This window comes from Zophobas morio, unplaced genomic scaffold (genome assembly GCF_036711695.1).
Source record: "Zophobas morio isolate AGI-343-1 ecotype UQ-CSIRO unplaced genomic scaffold, CSIRO_AGI_Zmor_V1 ptg000015l, whole genome shotgun sequence".
NCBI classification, from domain to species: domain Eukaryota; kingdom Metazoa; phylum Arthropoda; class Insecta; order Coleoptera; family Tenebrionidae; genus Zophobas; species Zophobas morio.
This window is the reverse complement of record NW_026972120.1, coordinates 102,093-122,550: the sequence shown is the minus strand read 5'-3', so window position 1 is coordinate 122,550 and position 20,458 is coordinate 102,093. Positions and strand designations below refer to the sequence as shown.

Below are 20,458 nucleotides of genomic sequence, written 5' to 3'. Positions count from 1 at the left end.
TTTCTTGAAATTTTTTAAAGAAATTGTCAATTTTACTTTTTAATATTTTCAAAAGTTTGGAGTTATTAAATTTAAATATAAATCTTTTTAAATTTGTTTTTTTTTTTTAAAAAATTTATATTTTATATTATATTATATTACTTTATATTATACAAAGTTAAAATTAAAGAGAATTATATTTACTTTTGAGGAAATATTATATTTTTGTTGTAGATTTATATAATGACTTTGGGAGTTTTGGAAAAATATCGCGGTTTGGGAATCGGTACTTAATTTTATTTTTTTAACATAATTATTTTATTCAAAACATTTATACTTTTCCTTCTGCTACTAATTTTTTTTAGTATTTTTCTACTAACATATTTTTTAAATAACATTTTTTAATTTTTCAAGTATTCTTTTCTTGCTAATTTATACTTTTAATTTAACTTATTAATAACTTTATCATAAATATGTAAAGTTTATTATATATTATAACTTACATTAAATTTAATTACTAGAACAATTTTTTTTATTCAGGTTTACTTCTTAATATGAGTTTACGTTTTTTTAATAAATTTATAATTTTCAGTTTTATTAATTTAGAAGTTTATGTTAATACTTTACACTAAATAAAGAATTTTTTTTTATTTTTTAATAAAATTATCTATACTTTTTTAATAACTTTATTTTTAGAAACTTATATTTCTCAATCATATAAATAAATTTTATTATAATTAATTTTGTATAAGTAAATTTAGCTGCTACTTATATATTTCATATATTAGTGAATTTATTTTTTCATTGCTAAATAAATTTATCGTAAAATATGGAAACATATTAATTATAAATTATTTTACTTCATTACTATTTATAATAATTTATTATAAAAATAAAATAATAATATATAATTTTTTATAATTATATTTAATACTATTATTAGAAATAAATTCTTTAAACTTTTATTTTATAATATTAATTTTTAGTTTAAAAATAAAAAATATTAATTTACTATTAAATATTTTTATAATTTTTTTTTAATAATTAAATTTTATAGTAATTTAATTATTTTTCTTTTTAGTCGATTTTACTTAAATTTATCAAAATTATTTTTAAGTTTAAATAATAAATTATAACTGCAACTTTTTTTTTAGTAAAATTAGTTTTATTTGAAACCATTTTTAAATATAAATTAATTTTTTTTTCATTCAAGTTAATATAATAAAAATGAACTCAAGTTAACTTATAATAATATTTTTATAGAAGAAAAATTTTACTTTTTTTATAATAAAAAAGATATTTATAAAATTTTATCTAAAAAATTATAATTCATTATTTTTAAAAATTATTATTTTTAACTTTTATTATTTTGAATTACTTTATATAAATTTTGTTATTAATTGTTATTATGTAATATATCTGTAGTTACTTTACTTTTATATATTGGTATTATATTTTTCTTAACTTATTATTAATATTATTATATATTCTTTAAAGGAACTTTACTTTTGAAACACATCATAAACCTTTGCGAAAAAGATACCTCTCTAGTTGAAATTTTTCTTCATGTTCAAATTGATAATCAAGTAAAGTTTAATATGAAATATATAAAAAATTGAACAAAGTTTATTATTATTATTATAAAAGTTTTATAAATTATTAGAATTACTAGAAAAGTTGGTTACAAAGTTTTTTTATGAAAAAATTTTATACAAAAATAGGAAAGGATAGAATGAAACACCAATTAATAATGAATTTATTTATCTAATTAAAAATCTATAAAAATTAAATCTGTTTACCTTTAACGATTAAAATATATTAAAGTTACTATAAAATAGTAATTAAAAAATGCTATCAACTTTTTTTTTTTTTATTAAAAAAATAAAATCAATTTGGAAATAGCTAATTTTTTATAACGATAATTATAAATATTATAATTAAGATTTAAACTGAGTAATTGTTAATTAAATAAATTTGTAAATTACAAACATCCAAACAAAAAAATAATTAGATTCTCTGAGTATAATAAGCAAATATAATTCTAAATAAACTTTTAAGATTTACTATATAAGTTTTACGACAATTTTTTAAAAAAAATTTTTATTATAAGTTTTATAAGTATAATGTAAACTTTTAACATTTACTGTAAAAGTTGTGCTAACTTTTCTATTAAAAAATTTTTCTAATAAATTTTATAAAAATATTATAAACTTTTCAGATCTACTATAAAGTTAGCGATATTTATTACATCAAATTTTTATATTTAAAATATATTAAACATATTTATTATATTTTAAAAAAAAATTTGTTATAACTTTTTAAATTATTTTTTATTATATAAATATAAATATTTTTTTATCTATTCTAAAACTTATTTCTAATTTCTATTATTTTATTATTAAATTTTTATTATTTATTGACTGTTAAGAAAAATGTATTTATTTATTTTATTTTGTGAATACAAAAAGTTTTTATAATTTTTTTTATTACGTAAATAAAAGTAAATTTTTTTAGTATAAATTTTATTTTTGAGTTATATTAAAACGTTATTTTCTTATTTTATTTTTAATATTAAATTAAATTTTCGATAAAAGCGTTTCACTATATTTCTATAAATATAAAAAGTAATTTAAAGTTTTTAAAATATTAAAAAATTTTTAGTTTTCTTTATTTATTTATTTGTTTTAATAAAATGTAATTATTATTTTAATGTTTTTTAATTATTTATAATAAAACTTATTTTTTTATTTTATTATATTTGTTACTTTTATAAAAGTACGAATAATATATATTTTTCTATATTAATAAAACTTTCGAATGACTAAACTTATTTAACTTTTTGGAAAAAATAAAATTTTTGTTTTATTTTTCGTACGATTCATATGTTTCGATAGCAATTTTTTTGTAGCTTTTTTTTATATTAAACTTTAAAAAAAACTTATTTTTGTTATAAACTTGTAAAAAAGTTTTTTTTATCTTTTTTAGTTAAAAAAATTATTTTACAATTTATGTTGAGTAATTCATTGAAAAAATTTATTATTTTTTTTGATGGGCATTTATCAGGTCTATCTTTTTTCTTACGAAATTTTTGTTAACTGAAATTCAAGTGGTTTAATTCTTTACAAAAATTTGATTCAATATGGTTTTTTTTTTGCAACGTTATATAAACGGAGCAATTTGTATTCGTTTAAAATTTTGGTATTAAATATTAAAGCTACCAAGAAAAGTGTTTAATAGTCACATTAAGTCTTTTCAGTGTTTTATTGCTGCAAATTAAGGGTCATTTACAGACTATAATTGTCATTATTTCGGGGCCATTTTCTTTATTTGTTACAAATTAAATCAGTTGCGTCTTAATTAAGATACGTTTTTTTTGCATCGCTTCGTGTTTATCTGGAACGATATAGACGTAACTGCTGCAGATTTTACTATTGCGTGACAACAAGCTGTTAATATTATGGACCAAATTATATTTTATTACGAGCAATATAGACTGTAATTGCGGCGGATTACAGCTGCATGCTGCTGCATGGCATTTAAGAATTATAGATAAACTTTACTTTTATTAGTAAAATGAAAGAACGTTTTTTCCATAAAAAGTAGTAATGATGATATATATTACTTTTAGTAATTTTATTAAAAGTAATATAAATTTATATTTTATTTAAATTTTTTTATTTATTATAAAAGTTATAATACTTTTATTATAATATATAAAAGTGGAATATTTATATATAAATTATATTATTAAATTTTCAAAAAAATTTATCATGTATAAAAATAAAAGTATTATTGATTATTTCTATTGATTTTAACTTTAATAAGTAAAAGTTATAGTTCATACGAAATTTATATTATTTTTTTAAAAAAATTAATAATTTTTATTGTTTAACAAGAAATTTTATTGTATGCAAAAAGTAATAATTTTCAATACTTTTAATAAATTTACATTTAATAATAAAAGGTTGTCATATTTTATAAAAATATTATGAATTATTATACAAGCAAATAAGTTTTAATATTTAAATAAAAATCAATTTTTTAATTAAATTATTGTTTAATTACTTTTTAATATAAATAAAATTTTTAGTACTTCCAAAAAATGTTTATATTATTTTCATTTTTATTAATATCATAGAAAATTTATATTTTGCTATATTAACTTTATTTATATATTTAAATAGTTCTAGTGTTCCTATAAATTTATATTTTTTAATTTTTCTTTTTATAAAAAATATTTATTCTGCAGTATTATATTATGTATATATAAATAGTTAGTATTTCAAAATATTTATATTTTTTATTTTTTCCAAGAAATATTTATTTTACTATATAATTTTTATTTATTTAGTAAATAATTAAAGTTGTCGTACTTAAAAAATGTTTATATTGCTTTATATATATTAATATTTATATAAAAAAAGTTTTAGTATTTATAAAAAATATATATTTATATATTTTGCTTTATTATTTTCATTAATATTTTTCCTAAATCTTCTTAAAAAACATATTTTTCTATATTTTTATTTTATTGTTTTTGAAAAATATTATTTCTTTTAATATTTACTTTTTACAAAAGTTGTTATATTTATAATTTTTATTGGAATAATAACTTTTTTAATATTTTTTATGAAATATCCTAAGTTCTTTATATTTTTTAACTAAATTCGTTATAAATATTTATTACTTTTATTGGTATTATATACTTTTTATTATTTATTTTTCCATAACGGTAATATAGAAAAAACATTTATATTATGTGTTTATATATATTTTTTTTATTAATTTTTATTTACTTTTTTATATTTTTTAATAATAGAAATAATTATTTTTAAATGTTTATTAATATTTTATGAGAAGATATATTTTTTTATAGTGTATAATATTGTTAATATAATACTTTTATTGATATTTACTAATTATTACTTTTATAAATAGTTTTAAATAAAAGTGTGTATTAATTATAATTATATAATACCTTTAATAAATTATTTACTATTAATTATTTATAACAAAAGTAATATTTGTAATATTAACTTTTATAATATTTATTAAATGGGAGTGTATATTAAATTTCTTAATATTATTTACTTTTACTTTTTTTTAATTATAATATTATTATTATAACTTTTTAATATTTTTTTATCGTGTTTAAAATTTATTATTTTTATATATATATATTTATTTACTTTTGATTTTTTTTAAATAATAATAATATAACTATTATAAAAATTTTTTAATAGTGTTTAAAATTTTAATATTGCTTTCATGTATTAATACTTCTGATAATTATTATTAATTAATAGTAAATTTAACTTATTTTTTTAGTAATAATATATTTTATTTATATTATTATTTTTTAAAAAGTGTTTATATTTTTATTATTATTACAAATGCAGGAAGCGCTTAACTTTTACAAAAAATTTTCTTTTCAGCAAGTGGAGCTTGTGAAAAAGTACTTTACTTATTATTATTATTATTATTACTCTTTATTTATCGAAGCTTATTATATTTAGCGGATTATTTTTTTTTTTTATGTTTAATGACTTATTACTTTACTTTATATATTTTTAGCGATTATTACATTGACTTGTAATAGTTTTCTATTTAAGCTTTATTTAATTTACTTATTATTATGTTTAACTTTAATTAAGAAAATTTTTTAAATTATTATAATTATTTTTAAATAATAAAATATATATTTAGTTGATTATTATTACTTTATCATTTATTGACTATAATCATTTTTACTTGTAATAATTTTTTATTGAAGGTTTTTTTTATTATACCTATTATTATTATAGACAACTCCACCTAAATTTATTATTATTACTTTTTATTCAAGTCCGTAGAATTTTTATACATTTTATTATTACGCTTATTTTATTTTATTATTATTTTATAAACTTACAAACTACTTATATTTATTATTTTTAATTAAAATTTAATAGTTATTATGTAAATATGCCAACGAGCGACGCCTATTTGCTTTCGCTTCCTCTTCATAACCAATCAAAATCTGGAAAAATTTCATAACAACAATAATCTACTAGATAAAGTTTTCATGCGGAAATTTTATTATAAAGAGAATTAAAAAGTTGTACAATAAAATAAATAATTTTTTATATAATAAAATAATTATTATTATTATAATAATAATAGTTTAACTTAATAAAAAATTTTATTTCTACTGTAATATACATTATTGCAAATAAACCAACATTTCTCATTGCCATCTTTATTTCATCATTTTTATAAAACTAATTCTGCTTGGAAAATAAATCCAACTTCACACCAGTTTCTTTAAATGTATCAATCCAAGCCTAATTTGAAGCAAGTTAAAGCTTTTTGGGCATTAAATAGTTCTTAAAAAAACGACCTGTTCTTCCTGGTGGGTTGCGTACTCCCAACAAATGGGGCCTCTTGAGTCAGTAGGGTGCAATGTGAACCTAAATCTACCAAATTATATTAGAAATTATTAAAGGAGACCAGATAAGCAGAGCCATTTACCGCGACTTATTCGGGTTATCCAATGAAATTTTTAATAACTTTAGCGGTTTCTTTTTTGGTGTGACCGTCAAAACCCCTAATAATAAAGGAAAGAAAAATATATGGATGTTCTGGAGATTTTAGTATTTTTTTTTTTAGGCTTAAATTTTAAATCCATTTTACATTAAATTAGAGATTGGAAATTATTAATAAACTTTTGATAATTTTGTTATTATTACTATTATTATTGTTACCATCGTTCAGATGTATTCGGGAAGATTTAGTTACAGGAAGTTGACGGCTGGAATAAGCCAATGAAAGCTTCATGGTCTTTTTTAAATATAATAATAATAATAATAATAAGTAAACAAAATTATATATAATCTTTTTGATCCTAAGTATATAAACCGGCCCGAAATAACCTTCAACCTGCCGGCTTTGTATACTTACTAAGACGCAGTTTATAATAATATGGACCGCTTTTGACTTAAATGGACCCAATATAGATATAATTTGCTTTGTGATAGATAAAGTGTTCATACTTTACTTTTCGGTTCGTACAAAACATTCCTTTCGGTAAATTTACTTATTAGAGTTCTTCTATTTATAAATAAATAATAATAGTAATAATAAATAAATAAATAAATTTCTAACGTATTTTTATTTTTTAAATATTTTTTATCAGTTTATATAATCATATAAAAAATAACGATAATTATAAAAATATTTAAGAATTCAAAATATTTTTTAATATATTTTTTTATTTTTTTTTTTTACTTTTTTTTAATATTATAAAATAAAATTAATAAAAGTTGTAAAAAAAATAATTATTTTATTAAATTTTTTTATAAATAAATTTTTTTTTTGAAGTATATTCTCTTATTATTTATATTTTTTTTATTTTTCGATAATATTTTATTATTTTTTATTTATTATCGATATACTATATCTTCTTATTATATTTACTTTCTATAAATTTCCTATTTATTTTTTTTTAATATTTTCTAATAATAATGAATAAAACTAATAAAAGTTGTAGAAATAAGATATAATTAATATCATTTTTATAATAAATATTTTATTTGAATAATTTATAAGTTTTTCAGTTTTTTTTTATTTTTGTTAATATTTTTTAATATTTTTAATATTTAAATAATAATAATAAAAGTTATAAAAATAAAAAATAATAGTACACAATTTTTTTAAAGTATCCTTATAAGTTTGAATATATTTAATAAATATGTTCAATATATATTTTTAACCTTTAATATATTTTAATATATAAATAATAATTATAAGGAATTATTTTCTATTAACTATTTTATAATTTATTTTAATAATAAAAATATATTTTACTGAATTATAATAATTAATAAAATATTATTCTTATTATAATCATTTTAAATATTTATTTGAGGATACTTAAAAGTATAATAATAGTGATTTATTTTTTTGTTAAATAATATTAATTTTTTTAAGAAATAAAGAATTTATTATTCAATGATGTAAAAATAATAAAGAAATTATAATAATAATAAATAAATTTAAACACTCAGATTATACAATTCTTATAAATAATATAAAGAAATAGTAAAAAAATATTTATTAAAGTAAATTATGAATAAATAATAATAAATATATTATTTTTTTTTAAACGTTTTAAATATTTGTTAACTGTTTAAATCAAAATCCTAGTAAATAATAATAATAATAATAATAATAATAATAATAATAATAATAATAATAATAATAATAATAATATATACTGAAGTAAATTGTTTTGTCTCTTTAAAAATAGCATTCCCGAATAAGAATGGCGTATTTCAGCAACTTTTTCTTCAAAAACGTCTTTTTTAAACTTTAGAAACTTTTCGCAGTTTCTATAAAAGTATAAAAGTACTTAAAACTTTTATTAAAACTATAATAAACACTTAAAAAAATATACAAAAAGTAGAATGAAGCATAAATAATAAAATTAAATATATAAAACTTCGCTAACTTTTTTTAAAGCATTTGGCACTAAAGAAAGTAAAGCAAAAATATAAAAAACTTTTATTAAAACTATTATTATTATTATTACTATTTTATTATTATTTTTATTACTTTTAGCAAATAAAAAAATATATAAAAAGTAAAACATCCACTTTATAGAAATAATATATAAAAACTTTAATGTCTACTTTAAATATTTTTTAAATTTTATATTGTTTTCGCAAACTTTTCTGAATTCATCTTTTGATAATTCGCCAGACTTATCAACATCTGCTTCTTCAAACTCCGTAAGAAGCCATTCCTTCAGTATATAGTAATAATAATAATAATAATAATAATAATAATAATAATAATAATAATAATAATAATAATAATAATAATAATAATAATAATAATAATTTAGAAAAAAAATAAAAAAAGGAAGGGTAAGTTATATAAATTATATTACAATAGTAATATAAGTGTAATAATCATAATAAACGCAACAAAAAGAACATTGATGTCATTAAAATAAGAAACAGCCAATAATAATGATAAGGCCATAAAATATTTTATACCCAAAAAAACCAATTATTTATTATAATAAAGTAGCCAATAACCTTTAATATATTAAATATTGAGCCAATAGAATGAAAGTAAAATTATTGACTTGTCAATACTCTTATAGAAAAAACCAATAGCGCTCTATTAGAGACAAGTTATACGAACTAACGCATTTGAATAAGAAGTATAAGTAAAAATATATTATAAAATAGTAAATAATAATTAATAAATATGAAAAACAGTTATATAATTATAATAATAATAGGAAAGAAGCATTTCTGGAATAATGATAAGTAAATATATATTGTGTAATAATATCATAAAAACCCTTCCTTAAATATAATTGGGTTATAAATAATTAGATAAACCAATAATATAACGCGTTGCTGTAATTAACAATTATACGGTAACCAGTAAAAGCATAAATAGTAGAGTAAATGTAACGATAACCATAAGGACCACTTAAAAAATGAATATTATTCCAGTAATAAAAAGTAACCTATGAACTATAAAATAAATAAGCCACCACAAAGGAGGTGATAATGAGGAAAACTCGCAAGCAATATTAAGTATACGACCAACAGAAGTACAGTAATATACGATATTTAAATAATTATAAAATATAAATACACCAATAATATATTAAATAATAAGGCGAATAAGATTTTCTTATTTAAATATAAACAATTTTGATAAAATAAAAAAAAAATAGTGCTATAATGGCATCGCCAGAAATAAAAATAATGCACAAATAATACGTTGAATAGATCACCTAAAAAAAATTTAAATAATGAGCCACAAAATAAGAGCAGAAGTAAAATAACTAATAAATAATTGTCTTGTGATTTATTAATAAAATAAATAAATTTGTTATTAAATATATATAAAACTATAATTGAAAAACTTTTGTTACTCAAAAATTTTATTTTCATAAAATAAACTGATCCAATAATGTAAGAGATAAAATGCACCAATAATATAATCACTTTATATTTAATAAAAAAAATTATATAATTTGGCCATTTATATTTAAAATAAATAAGAATTATATATATAAATTATGCTTTACACTTTAAAAAAAATGTGTAACGAAAATAAATTTTATGCAATATAAAAAAATGCCTATAAAATAGTAAGAAAAGACGAATAATATTCAGATAATATATTATTATAATAATAGTAAATATTACTTTCGAAGGGACTTCATCCGTTTGCGAGAGAATTCCTATAAAAATAAAATATGCATAATATCAATACTTATAAGAATTATATTAACCTCTAACGCATTCGCAAAATTCATATTTACTGATTCCTCCGTTTTTATTTATATCGAAAATATCTTTATATTATTAACAGAAAATAAAAAAAGCAATACTTGTAATAATGTAAATATTAAATAAAAATAAAATTTATAAATAATAATAATAACCAAAAGCAAAGTCATAAAGTTCGTGAGAGTCGCAGTTTTGAAGTTTTGAGCCGAGAGATAAGCAAAAGTCTTGAATATTTATTCTGTAATAATAAATATATCAAACAATTCAAGTTTACATATAATAATTTTTTAAATAATATATATTAAAAAATTTATATATATAAAATTTATTATGATATATTAATTACAAAATTATTAATAATAATAATATAACTGAAGAGTGTTTCCATTTGCAAACAACTTAAAAAGTTTCTTTGGAATCTGCATATCACGAATTTCCAGTTTTTCAAAGGCCTGTAAAAATTTCTCGCGAGAAACAAATTTTTCATTCTAATATAATAATAATAATAATATAATAATAATAATAATAATAATAATAATAATAATAATAATAATAATAATAATAATAATAATAATAATAATAGTTACTTCCGAATATTGTGTGAGATTATCATATAAAAGTCTCAAATCGTCGAAAGTAAATGATTCATTAATGGTTAACTTAACAAAGCACGCTTCTGCTTTTATTGCTATTAAAAGAAAGTGCATTCGATTGCGCGCAATCACGCCATTGATGCACTAATAAATAATAATAATATTAATAATAAACATAATAAATATAATAATAGTAATAATAATAACAATAATAATAATAATAATAGTAATAATAATAATAAAACAGTACCATTCTTAATTTTCTTCTAGCATTGAACTTCCTTAAAGCAGCAACGGCCCCCTCAATTTCACAGGTTTTCGCTGTTTTTCCTTCGCCCAATCATAATGAAAAAAAAGCAGCCAATAAACGCATTTATAAATAATACAACGCAGTTTTAGCAATTTCTTCCAAGAAATCAATACTTAATTTATAATATTATTGTTGTTGTTAAAATTTATAGTAAAATAATTATGCTAATTTTTTTTATATAATAAATTATTAAAATTTTTAAAACATATATATATATATATATGTATTTATAGTACCTGAAGTGCACCAGTTTAAAAAATTATTACTTTTATTATATTTATATGAGATTTATAAAAAATTTTATAATTTTTTTATAACTATATTAATTATTAAATAAAAAAATAAATCTCTTTTCTGTACCAGTAAGCCAAGGATGGTTCAGAAGTTCTTGCGCAGATGGTCGTTCTTCAGGATTCTAAAAGTTCGTATATTGATAGAAAAATTATTATATTTTAATATTTATTTTTAGTTTAGTATAAATAAAAAGTTTAGTGCAATATTGAAACAGAATAAAAGTTTTTATAATAAATATCGATTGGATATATAATAATAATAGTAAAAGTTTTATATAATTAAAATAGATAAAAATTATTGTATACTAATGGTGAATATTAGTTAGATATAAAGAAACGTCTAGCGGTATAGAAATTATAATAAAAGATAATAATAGAATATTAAAATAGTAAACAAAATTTAAATATAATAATAACAGTAATAAAAAAAATTATTTATAGCAAAATAAAATAATTAAAAAAAATATATATTAATCATAAATATTAGTTTAGTATAATTATGATTATAATAATAATAAACTAGCAAGAAAAAAAAAGTTAACATAAATATCAGTTTAGTATAAATAAATATTAGAAAAGTATAGAAGATTTATAATAATTATAATAAAAAATAAAAAAACATAAACTTTAGCGAGCATGCAGTTCATAAGAGCGATGCAATCTTTAGAGATATTTTTCATGCGTTCGTTCTAAATAATAATAATAATAATAATAATAATAATAATAATAATAATAATAATAATAATAATAATAATAATGATAATGATAGTAATGATGAACTATTATTGGATAGTGAAGGCTTTCTGTTTTCTCTCGAATGGCGTACACGTTTTCACCAAAAAAAGGAAAACTTCCTAAAAATATTGGTTACACATAAAAAGATAATAAAAAAAAATACGAGTTCATTGGCTGATAAAATAATAAACAAATAATTTTTGTATTTTATAAATATTTTTTAAAAGTTTACTATAAAAAAATAATATTTTTATATATTTAATAATATTATAAAAACTACTATCATCGGGAAAAAAATAATATTTATAGAAAAACTGAATAATTATTTTTATTTCATGAACATTATTAAAAAAACGTTGAAAATAAAATATTTTTTTAATAATAATAATAGTTTATATATTTTCCTTAATTATAATAAAGTTTTACAATAAAAAAATATTTTACTATAATCACTATGTAAATAATAATAAATATCTTTTATATTGATGTCGGCCAATTATAAATTAAGAAAAAATCGACTGTCCAATTAAATTGGATTATAATAACCGCATTATCGGATTGGATAAAAATTATATGATAATAAAATATTTGCTACAAAAGTTAATATGCTAAACACAAAATATAGTAGAAAACCAAAAGGTATATTATATTACTTTATAAAAAATAGTATTTAATAGAAAATATAATAAAGGATATAATAATGGGAAAAAAATAAAGTTATAAAATTATTATAATAATTAATACGCTGAACGCACAAAAATAATAATATTAATTATAAATATAAATAATTATTATAATAAAAGATATAAATAAAATAAATAATAATAATAAATATAAATAATTATCATAATAAAAAATGTAATAAAATAATTAATATAAATAATAATTATTATTATAAAATATTGGTATAACCAGCAATCAAAATATACAAAAGAACGCCTGAAGACCAAATATCAGACTTTTCATTATAATTCGCGCCGCGAAGGCGTTCGGGAGACATATACTCCGGCGTTCCTGTAGAGAATAATAGTAATAATAATAATATATTAAAGAAATAATTAAATTTCTTTTTTATAATAATAATAAATAAAAATTATAAGTACAATAATAAAAAATATAATAATGACAAAAAATAATAACATTAAGTATAACAATAATATTTCTTCGAAAAAAAAGAGTTTATTTTTTATAATTGTAATAAATAATAAAAATAAGTGTAATTATGAAAAAATATAATAAAAACAAAAAATAATGACAAGTATAATAATAATTAAAAATTATACTAAAAGAAAAATAATTGTAAGTATAATCAATATTATTAATAAAAAATAAATAATATTAAGGCACTAATTAGAAAATAATGAATTAAATAATTTTTAATAACTATAAAAATACATGAAAAAGAATAATATAAAAAATTATATAAAGTTTAATAAATAATATAAAAAATTATATAAAGTTTAATAAATAATATAAAAATATATATAATAAGTATAAACAACAGTAATCATGTATCCATATAATGGTAATAAATATATCAAAAAAAATAATCATAATGAATATAATAAAATTAATGTACAATTCAAATAAAATTAAAATAAAAAGTTTTTTCTAAAATATAATAAAAAAATATGTAAAAGTATAATACTATTAAGAATTTTTTTTAATATAGTAAATAATTATAACTATAATAATAATAAAATATATATATATATGAAAAACATTAAAAAAAAAGGGATTTTTAATAATAATAATAATAAATAAATAGAAGTTTCATATTTCTATAATTTTTTATAAAAAATATTAACATAGTTTTCTTTAATAATAATAATAATAATAATAATAATAATAATAATAATAATAATATTAATATTAATACCGCAGGTTTCTGCAAGTGTGCCATTTTCTGTAAGAATGGCAGCCATCCCAAAATCGCATAATTTGATTGGATTAGTTTTTAAAGCACCCGGCTGATTGGTGTAAAAAGTTTGTTTTATAATTATTAAAATATTATAATATATTTATATACTACTAATAATAGTGATAGTAGTAAATTTCTAAATATAATAAATTCATAACATAATAAGAGTTGTAATAAAATTTAATATTAATAATGTTAGCAATAAAATAATGATATGTTTTAAAAATTTATATATATTTCTGTCATAAATATATAATAATAGTAGCAAAAGTAAATTATAATTAATAATAATTGTAATAAATTTCTATATAATATAATTTATATATAATAATAGTAGTAGCAGTTAAAAATTTATATACAATAACAATAATTGTAGTAAATTTCTATATAATATAGTAAAAAATATACAATAATAATATTAGTAGCAGATAGAATATAATATATTAATAACAAATATGATAAATCTCTATATAATATAATAAATAAATAATAATAATGATAATAGTAGCAGAAATAAATTTATATATAATATATTAATAAATAAATTTCTATAATACAATAAATATATAATAATAATAATAGTAGTAAAAATATATTTATATGTAATAAAATATTAATAATAAAAATAGCAGCAAAAGTAAATTTATAATAAGATAAAGTCATAAATTTATATAGAAACTAACTTCTCCCATTCGAGCATCATCGTTAACTAAAATATTATCAGGTTTTATATCGCGATGAATAACTTTTAATAATAATAATTTATTAATATTAAAGTTTTTATATAATAAAATATATAAATAAAGGAACACGAAGACGTATAAATATTTTGTGTTCAATATTAATTATTAGGAATAGTATTAGTAAAATATACTAAAAGTTTGTATATATAAAATAATAATTATAACAAAAAAAAAAATTAAACTGACCGTTTTTCTTGTGGCAATGCGCAATCGCTAATAAATGATATTAATAAAAGTTTTTATTATATTTTCTTAGTAAACCTTTTATAACTTGATACATAACAATAGCAATTTCTGCTTCGGAGTAGATCCCTCCCTGAAAAAGTTATGCAATAGTAAAAAAAAAAAGATTCTAAATATATAATAAAGTAAAAAGAAAGAAAACTATATAAAATATAATATACGTATAAAAAGTACATTTTCAAAGTGCTTTAATAATATTCCAAGCAATTCACCATCTTTTTTAAATAAATATCAATGCGATATTTTAATAAACTATTAAAAGTTTTTTAAATATATAAAAAGTTTTACTAAAACTAAATAATAAAATTATTAATATATATAAAAATTTAACTATAAACTGTTTAACTAAAAGCTAAATAATAACAATTCATTAGTAAGTTTTTTTATAATATAAAAGAGGTTAACTAAAAACTCCACAATAATAAATTTATAAATATTTTCAAATTCAATAAAATTTTACGTTAAATTTAAATTTTCTTATAAAAAAAAATTAAAATTTTGTATCGTTTCAGAATTACATTATTTATATTACTAAAAACTTTAAAAAAATGTATATTTAATCATTATATTCTTAATTATTTTTTTTAATATATAAATTATTTTAATTCTACTATTTTCTTTAAAAGTTTATATTATTTTTCCGGTTTTCCTTGAAATTTTTAAAGATTATTTTTAAATATAGTTTAACTAAAAAGTATACAAATAGTAAAAAAATAATCGGTTCCTTGGCGCCCCCAAATGCAGTTAAGCTTATTAGCAACCAAAAAGTATCACGTGCTGCGGTTTTATAATTATTTAATTTGATTTATAAAAACTTTTATAATATATTAAATTGGCTTTTTTAAAAAAAGGCAACACAAAATCATTAATAAAAAAATTTTGATACAAGTTTTACATTAAAAATAATAAATTAAATTTTTAGGTAAATTTTTACTTTTATAATTATAAATTTTTTATTATTATTTTATAAAAAAAACTACACTATAAATATTATATAAAAAATTGGTTAGAAAAGTATTTACATAAAAAAATAATCAATTAATATTATTATATACTTTTATAATTAAAATTTTTTATTGTTTCTCAGAAAAAATGCAACGCTATAAAAAAGTGACTACCAAAAAAATAATAAGTTAATTATTTTAGCAAATTTAACTTTTATACTTATAAAAAAACCTGTTTTTAATTTCTCATAATAATGCAACACTCTAAATAATTAATAAGATTTTTTCATTTAACTATATGTTTACCAAAAAATGTTAAATTAATTTTTTAGCAGATTTTACTTTTATAACTAAATAATTTTTTTTAATTGTTTTGCATAAAAAATGCAACAATATAAAAATTTATTAAAAAGACCAATTAAAAGTAGTTACAAAAAAAATAATGAAAATTTTTCTATAGAAAATTTTCGCTTTTATAACTATAAATTTTTTTTATTGTTTCCTAAAAAATGCAATACTATAACAATATATATGTAGGGAAATACTTAACAAAAAAAAATAATTCTCTTTTTATAATAAAACAATTTTTTAGAGCTCCTCATTAATAACGCAACATTATAGTAAAAAATAATTTAAATGATATAAAATTTACTAAAAAACAATAGTTTTTTTTTTAGCAAATTTTACTTTTATAATTAAATCAATTTTTTTTATCGTTTCTCATTAAAAGACCAACACTATAAATAATTTAATATTAATCGTTTTATAAATATTTCCAAAAAACATAATGTGAAATTTATTTTTTGCATAATTTTACTCTTTTTGATAGTAATATTTTTTTTTATTTTTCATTAAAAATACAACACTATAAATAACCAATAAATATCATTCAATTTGAAAAGTAAATACAAAAAAAATTATGATTTATTTTTTTTTGGATTTTTTACTTTTTAATGAACTAAATTTTTCCTCATAAAAAAACAATACTATAAATAATCAACGAGAAACAATGAAATAATTTTTTTCATTAAAATTTTTACTTTTATAAGTAAAAAAAATCAGTTTTTATTGTATTTCATAAAAAATGCAACACTATAAATAATTCAATTCCAATTAAGAATTCAGTAAAAAAAATGACTATCTATCCACCAATGAGAAGTTTTATTTATTTATAATATAAATCCAACCTTTTACATACTCCATAACAATGACGTAATATTCCTTGAAATCGTAAAGTCCGTAAGCGCGATTAATATTTTCTATAAATTTATTATAATAAAAATAATTTTTTTTATTATAAAAAATATATAGATAAAACTTTAATAAATTTTGTTTCAACGTTAATTTTTTAATAAATGAGGAATTATTGATTTTTTTAATAAATTTACTTAATAAATATATTATATAATTTTTCTCAATAAAAATAAACTTAATAAATTTAATATTATAAATCTTTTTTAAATATATAAATATAATTAATAATTATGGAAAAATTATTATTGGAAAATAAAATTTAAAAAAAAATCAATAAGTGTAGTGGATAAAAAAATTTATAAATTAAATTGAGAAATTATTTAATATTAAAAAAAATTAAAAAACTTAGTGAAAATAAAAAATTTATATATAATTCCCAGTAACTTAAGATATATACTTAAATACAAATAGAGAAAAACTAAAACTTTAGTGAAACTTAAGTATGAAGTTTTAATTAATCTTAATAAATATTTATAGTATACTTAAAATTTAATAAAAAATTTAATATAAGGAAATTAGATTATTTATTATTATAACAAAACTTTTATAATAGTAAAATTAAAAAAAAATAAAATTTCAATTTATAACAATTAAGTTATAATAATTACAACGCCTTTTAAAATTAGGAGAAATTTATATTAACTAATAATTTATTAAACAAAGGTAGTATAAGATATTATATAAATTTACTTTTATAAATTCAAAACATTTATAAAAAAGAATTTGTTTACCAAGGAATTGTATAAATAATATTTTTTTCTTAATTTTTATAATATATTATAAAATTAAAATTACATTTCTATCGTACTTGAAAAGAAACTAACTTTTTTTTTGAAAAATAATAATTTTTGAAAGTGTTTGTGTTAACAAAAGAGAATAATAATATTTTTTTAATATTTATAAATTATCAAAATTGTTAATCACAACTGTATAATTTGTATAAATTTAATAAAAAAATTATTATAATTATAATTCAATATATTTAATAATAATATATAAAGAAACATTTTATAATTAATTCTAAATATAAACGTTATAATGTCTTTTTAAAATTTTTTAGATAAATTTTTTGAAAAAAAGTTACCATGATTACCCAGAGCACGAAGAAGTTGAACTTCAGAAAAAAGATTCATACCTAACCACAATTAAATTATTATATATTATAATAATATTCAAATTGTATACGGCTGAATAAACCATAATATGCCTTTTCTTTAAAGATCATTTTCAAAGCCACCTAAAATCAAAGTCAGTTTTTTTTCTATAATTGAATGAAATTATTAATTTACCTTCTCACCCGTTCTCTTATCAAAACCCAAACGAACAATACTATAACCGCCGCTTCCAATTACTTTATCAAAAAAGTAATCGTCAGTGAGATTGGTTTTCGATATGAATCTCTTATACACAAGTAATATTTAAATATGAAAATAAAATTTATCTATAAAGAATACCTCAAGATTACCAGGACTTAAAGAGTACGTCATTTTTAACAATTAACGAAAAGGCTAATAAATATAATTTTTTTTTAAGCTTTTAAAGGGGTCATAATTAATATATAAAAGTTGTCTTATAAAAAAAACTCTTTCAACGTTTGAAATTTTTAATAACAAAAACCGATATAATGATCTATTCTCCACGTGATTGGGCCCTGCTTTTCATATTGCTTTAACAGAAAAAGTGTTTAACAATTTAAAATTATAAAATGATGTTCTTTTATGCTAATATTTAAAATTTTTATCATTAGTCTGTAATATTCCTTTCTTTTTGTCGTAATTTTTTTTTTCATATCATTAAAAAATGCGGAGGTCAAATTGAGTTATTTAAAGGAAATTACTACAAAAAAAACTTTAATCGAAATCGTTTATTTACTATATATTCAAGTATTATTTAAAAGTAGGTTTAGAAATATTTAAATTAATGTTCTAACTTTTAGTGAGTTTAACGTACTCGTACTCATTTTTAGTATGTAAAAATATAAATGACAATGTTTAAAAGTTATTAAGTAATTTCATACCCGATTTACAACTTAGATTTGTTCGCTGGGAAAAGCAGGAGTTAGAAAAGTTTGTGCAGAAGCATTATATAAAGTTCGAAGAATCTTTATCTTGTTACATAGTCGCTCTGATATAAGAGTTTGACCAATAAAGAGAAAAGGTATATCTTCAACTTTTAACGAACTTTGTTTATTTGTTCCCTATTTATAGTTTCACTGCTAAAAAATTAAAATATTTTGACTACAATCAAAACTTGCTGTTTCACTTGTTTTAGACTTTCAAATAATAACTAGTCTATGATGAACGTTATTTAGCAAGATTAATGGCGTAAAATTTTTTATGAGGCTAAATATAAATAGTGAGAGGAAAAAAGGGATTGCTTTTTTTCATTGCCGGCCTATATATATCGTTATTTGCAAAAAGTTTATAAAGCACGCAAACGCCGTTTTAGAAATGGGAGTATATAGTATATTTACTTAGAGACTAATCAGTGGTATTTTGAAAACCGTTGTGAATATAGTGCGTGAAGTAGTTGTTCTTCGTTATACCAAAAAGTATACAAGTTTCTCTGGTATAGATCCAGATGTTGAGCGCCCTAAAAGCAGAATAAGAAATTAAGGTTTTTTTTTATTGTTTTTTTTCTTTTTTACTATCAAATGAACTATTTTCATTATTAGTTCGATCACTGTCCCCATTTCAAGAACATTTAGTTAATTAAGAAATCGTACTGTACTCAAAAGATTGCCATTGGCTAATATATAAAAGAAAAATTAAAAGAACGTAAAAATTTTTAGAAAATAATTTCCTCTTAATGACTACAAGCTCTTTTCATCCTCTGGCTTAACATTACAAATGGGTTAGTTAAAAGAAAATTGATTAAAAGTTTTAAAGATAGCCATTTTCACTTCGAAAATTTAAATGTATATTTTTTTATAAAATTTTCCCTTCATCTATTACTCATTGCCGAAATTGATTATTATACGCAAGTTTTAAAATTGTTATTAACAAACAAAAATAGATATAACATTAAAAAAAACTTTGAATGGTATTACACCACATCATGCCGGAAATAACATCCTGTATATACGTTGTAGCTAGTAAAATTAAAAATAGTAATACAACTACTAAATAAACTATTTTTTTTAAAA

At 17.1% G+C, this 20,458-nt stretch overlaps 1 protein-coding gene and 1 long non-coding RNA gene across 2 annotated transcripts; one reads left to right on the top strand and one right to left on the bottom strand.

The window, feature by feature from the left end:
* Positions 1 to 213: 213 nt before the first annotated feature.
* Positions 214 to 5,434, top strand: LOC135129337 (uncharacterized). The gene is made up of 3 exons (XR_010280557.1): positions 214 to 265; positions 1,477 to 1,565; positions 5,379 to 5,434. It is a non-coding gene; the product is annotated as an uncharacterized LOC135129337 (long non-coding RNA).
* Positions 5,435 to 6,189: 755 nt separating this feature from the next.
* On the bottom strand, positions 6,190 to 19,353 carry LOC135129342 (uncharacterized). Its single transcript, XM_064056488.1, has 28 exons — positions 19,331 to 19,353; positions 18,768 to 18,821; positions 18,603 to 18,713; positions 18,511 to 18,550; positions 18,398 to 18,448; positions 17,247 to 17,318; positions 15,290 to 15,330; positions 15,134 to 15,188; positions 15,059 to 15,085; positions 14,813 to 14,874; positions 14,088 to 14,178; positions 13,121 to 13,222; positions 12,254 to 12,327; positions 12,100 to 12,162; positions 11,541 to 11,595; positions 11,121 to 11,200; positions 10,865 to 11,014; positions 10,650 to 10,765; positions 10,433 to 10,515; positions 10,280 to 10,342; positions 10,194 to 10,228; positions 8,649 to 8,761; positions 8,235 to 8,348; positions 7,011 to 7,068; positions 6,723 to 6,798; positions 6,490 to 6,565; positions 6,359 to 6,434; positions 6,190 to 6,302 (listed from the first exon to the last, which is right to left on the bottom strand). Exons 2-28 carry the CDS (start codon positions 18,798 to 18,800, stop codon positions 6,240 to 6,242), a joined length of 1,980 nt encoding a protein of 659 aa, XP_063912558.1. The 5' UTR covers positions 18,801 to 18,821; positions 19,331 to 19,353; the 3' UTR covers positions 6,190 to 6,239.
* Positions 19,354 to 20,458: the final 1,105 nt, after the last annotated feature.